Here is a 4,171-nt window from a genome sequence, read left to right as displayed (position 1 = left end):
CCCCCAAAATTATGCCAAATTTGGCAATTTTTTCACTGAATTCCTCATTTTTTATACCATTTTACTGGGTACGTCTTATTAACGGACGTTCAAGAGTTAAATATCTCAATCATTTTCCAAGTTTGTTAAAATATCTTTCATGCCTTGATTGAAGAAAGAATTTTGTGATTTTTTTTTTACTTTTGAAAAAAATGTTTTGAATTTTTTTGCTTCCGGAATTTTTAAAAACCTAAAATTTTAAGTGAAAATTTGAAAAATGTGCTCACTTAGTGCACCATATCCTACCAAAATCGACAATTTTGGGCTTAGGCACCACCTATGTTGCAGTTAGTCCACTGGTGGAGTAACTGTTTTCCCAAATTTTGGTTTACATACCACCACGGTAGTAATTGTCATAGTGTTTATATAATAACTGCATGACCCCCCCCTGTCGATAACGATAACAAAATTTGCAATAGAAAATTAGCGATAAAACTTTATCGATACAACTTAGAAGTCATTTTAGTGATTTTAAGTGTCCAAATTTTTACAAACAAAAATGTCTTAAGGTATAGTAGGTTGCATGTGTACGATAACATAGTTTTTAAGAAACAGAACAGCCCTGTTTCTTAGCCACAGCTTTTGTTTAGTTAGCCAATCCCGTTGTAACATCAGAGCTTCTCTAAATAAAGCATTGTTGTTTTGTTCATAAATTTCACTAGAGTTTCTAATGCACACTTTTATCAACTTGTTTTTCTTTCTAAGTTTTAACATTAATAACTCGTTTTCTACATTTCATCCTACTTTCGACCGCTCCAGACGCCGCTTGGAAGTCTCTTGCTCAAGAAAGGGCCGCTAAAAGAGCGGTCTCAAGCGGACCTTTAAAAAATTCTCTCGCCCACTTGGAGGCCGATCTTCACAAATGACGGACCACTAAAAATTATATTTTGGCCGGGGCCGATTGGTCTATTGTGTACTCCGAATTGCTTGGGGAGTCACATTTCCTATCCAGAACGCCGGGCGTGGATTTTACACAAACACCAGATTGAAAGTAAAATCCTCAGTGCAGTCCTCAAAAACAAAGGAACCGCTAGATTCATTCATTGGTACGTCATGAGTGTGGCGGGTTCTAGGTGCGTCCTGGATGGGAAATAAGTGGCTTCACTTTTTCTTGCCTAGGATAGGTTAGAGGTTCTACCTCTAGCCTTATATATATGCTGTAAAATATTTTCTTCCAATACACACAGATATTATAAAGAATGTCTCAGGAGAATGTGGTAATTAGTTTTGTTGGGCAAAAGATATCCAATCTGTGTTGGTGCACAAAGCGGGATGGTTCAACAAGCCAAGATGAGTTTCTGACAGGTGGTTACGACGATGAGGTGAATTCCCTTTGTTTGTGGAAAATCCCTGATGAAGCGATGGATATCTCAACAGAACCCTTTGTTGTAGCACAGAAAGAGGTCCCAATAGGTTAGTCTATCTTTTGGTACAGTTTCTATTTTAGAAGCTTGTGTCTTGTATACACCTGTCAATTCCTGAGAAGATGATTTTCTCATAGGTCAAAGATTTTTGACAAAGCTCCTTTGTGGTAAATTTTAACCCAGTCTCCTCACCCTTAAATGGAACTTCGTAAAATTTTTCCTTTTTTAGTTCGTCAGATCTGGTGATATGAATCACTCTGATATGAATATTTCTTTCTCACATGCATACCTCTTCTTCTAAAATTCAAATTGATGAGCTAGAAAGAGGGGTTTTAACAGATCGCCCTTTCTGCACCTGGACTGGGTTTAACTATGTCACTGCTTCATAGCTTCAAAAAAGATGTTGTTTATTACTTAGAAATCACAACAAAGGATAGTAGAGTGACTATTCTTACATGATACAACAACAAACTATTTCTTGGATTTGAGCGTTCTAAAAATTGCAAGTCTTCTTCTAAAGATTGCAAGTCTTCAGATAATTATCAGGACTTTGCCAGATAAAAGCCCTGAGAGTTCGTAGTAAATGTTTGTTCTGTCTTTAAGGTGCTGGTTTTGTGATAATCTTACACTTACTTGAAAGGTTTTATTTTCATATAAGTGCTTTATACCAGGCACATGTTTCATATCAGGACAGTGTCTGCCTATTGTCATATCAGCATAATATGTAAGCAAAAAAATTTTTTTTCCTCTTTCTGACCAATCTTGCTCCACATCCGTGTCAGTTCAATATCAAAAAGCTTGTAAATTAAAATTGACGAGTAAGCAAACGATATCATATCTACAAACAAAACCTTTAAATATGTGCAACTTACTTATTACTTGAGATAAGTTTTCTCACTTTTGACTGAATTTTCTGTCGACTAGAAAAAAAAATTTTTCATTCTCAAAAGTTTTGAAAGATTTTGAAGTCTTAAAATCATCCGCTTAAGGTTATCTTTTCAACGAGATTAAATATATTTTTTCTCCTTTGAAAGGAATTTTTCAAAATGTGCAAACTGCCAATATTTTTGGAACAGACTTTAGTACAAGAGAAACAATTTCAACAGAAGAGGTCTTTTATAATGAGGTCTATATTTCTTTGCAGGTTCAGTGACAGGAATCAAACAAACCTCATCATCCACAGTCTTCTACACTACCAACACTGGAAGTCTGACACTTCTAGATTTTGATATCCACACTAATACGTTTGTAGACAGACAGTGTTGGAATAAACTCCATCGTTATGATGTCACTGATGAGTTGGCTCCTTGTTGTACCTTTGATGTCAGTGGACAGGAGATTATTACAGGTATCATATTACTTTCACTAATCAAGGAAAATCATATTTACTGTTTTTTTTAGATTGCTAATTTTTTCATCGGTTCAAGTAAAGTGTATAATCTTTAACCAGACTTCAAAAACAAAAATTCCTTGACATTCTTATAAACTCAATATTAAGAACAGACGTCAATTTACTTTTCAAATCTAAGTTGCTTTTTCAAATAAACCTTTTTAAGCTTTAATACGGTAACTTTCTTCCGGCTTTAAATTTGATTATTTTTTTAACCGGTAGGTGGTGAAGATGGTCGAATGAATATCTTACACATTGATCGTAAAGACCCTATCTACACTATGGACGTGATGGATAGTTCCAATGTGACAGGAATCCAATACATTACTTCCAAGGAATTCCTTTCAATCAACTCCACTGGACAACTCAAAATCTGGGATACACGAAAACTTGCCAAGGACAATAAACCATCTAAAACGTTGACACTTTCAGGCAATGCATGTCCTTTACTGTCAGTAGACAAGCACCCGAACCAACCACATATTGTGGTAACGGGGCACGGTGACGGAGTTATTGGTATATGGGATACGCGTCAAGAAAAAGCTCCAGTAACACTCATTGATGCTCATTCAGCAGAGGTTTGGCAAGTAAAATTCCATCCAATGTATCCGGACAATTTGTTTACTTGCTCAGAAGATGGTTCCTGCTGGTTTTGGGGTGGCTCTTCCATGATTTCAGGTGCTAACCAGGTCAAGACTTTATCTGAAACTGGCCTTGGTGGAGGTTTATCATTTCACCAGCAGAATATGATGGATGCTGTTTCATCCAGTATCTGGCTGTACGTGGATGCCAATAAGCATAAAATGGAAACTTTCTCTTTGGTTCCCTTCAACCAGAGTGCTGTCAATACTTTCGATGTGAACGCTTCTCGATTGATATGTGGAACGGATAATGAGGCCATCATTTGTGTCAATGATATTCCTCTACACTAGCTTTTGTATAATTAGCGTCTCTAGAGTTCGGTTCTCCCTCTTATCATGTTACGTTTAAAGTTTATCTGAAACTTTCGATGTAGAATTATCGCCCGGATCATTCATCAGCTTTTACTATTCTAGCTGTTTTCAAAGAATTTAACTTATAGAAACATTAAAAGACCTTCCTACGCTTTTTAAAAGGAATTAGATAACAGGAACCGGGAAAATATATATATTTTTGTAAATAGCATGCAAACACATCAACCAATGAACAAAAGAAGAACAATCATGGTTTTATATTGAAATAAACTCTAACTAATGTCAACCTATACTAATCAAATACATGCCAACTGTTTGAATACAATGGAACTCTCATAACTTTAAATATTATTACAGTGTTACCAAATAACCTCTTCTTACACTTTTGCTAATTTTAACTCTAAATTTCTTTTCCATTTTAGAAG

At 35.6% G+C, this 4,171-nt stretch overlaps 1 protein-coding gene across 1 annotated transcript; it reads left to right on the top strand.

Annotated features, from left to right (window-relative positions):
* Nucleotides 1-1,189: 1,189 nt before the first annotated feature.
* LOC136797992 (nucleoporin Nup43-like) lies at nucleotides 1,190-4,032 on the top strand. The gene is made up of 3 exons (XM_067054580.1): nucleotides 1,190-1,452; nucleotides 2,548-2,751; nucleotides 3,016-4,032. Exons 1-3 carry the CDS (start codon nucleotides 1,239-1,241, stop codon nucleotides 3,723-3,725), a joined length of 1,128 nt encoding a protein of 375 aa, XP_066910681.1. The 5' UTR covers nucleotides 1,190-1,238; the 3' UTR covers nucleotides 3,726-4,032.
* The last annotated feature ends 139 nt before the right edge of the window (nucleotides 4,033-4,171 follow it).

This window comes from Clytia hemisphaerica, unplaced genomic scaffold (genome assembly GCF_902728285.1).
Source record: "Clytia hemisphaerica strain Z4C2 unplaced genomic scaffold, Clytia hemisphaerica genome assembly, whole genome shotgun sequence".
Classification (NCBI taxonomy): domain Eukaryota; kingdom Metazoa; phylum Cnidaria; class Hydrozoa; order Leptothecata; family Clytiidae; genus Clytia; species Clytia hemisphaerica.
This window is presented reverse-complemented; position numbering and strand designations above follow the sequence as displayed.

Excerpts from the sequence above, each read along its gene's own strand:
- LOC136797992 (XM_067054580.1), top strand. The coding sequence starts at position 1,239 with ATGTCTCAGGAGAATGTGGTAATTAGTTTTGTTGGGCAAAAGATATCC. Across the intron at positions 1,453-2,547 it reads ACAGAAAGAGGTCCCAATAG|GTTCAGTGACAGGAATCAAA; the intron begins GTTAGTCTATCT and ends ATTTCTTTGCAG. Across the intron at positions 2,752-3,015 it reads TGGACAGGAGATTATTACAG|GTGGTGAAGATGGTCGAATG; the intron begins GTATCATATTAC and ends TTTAACCGGTAG.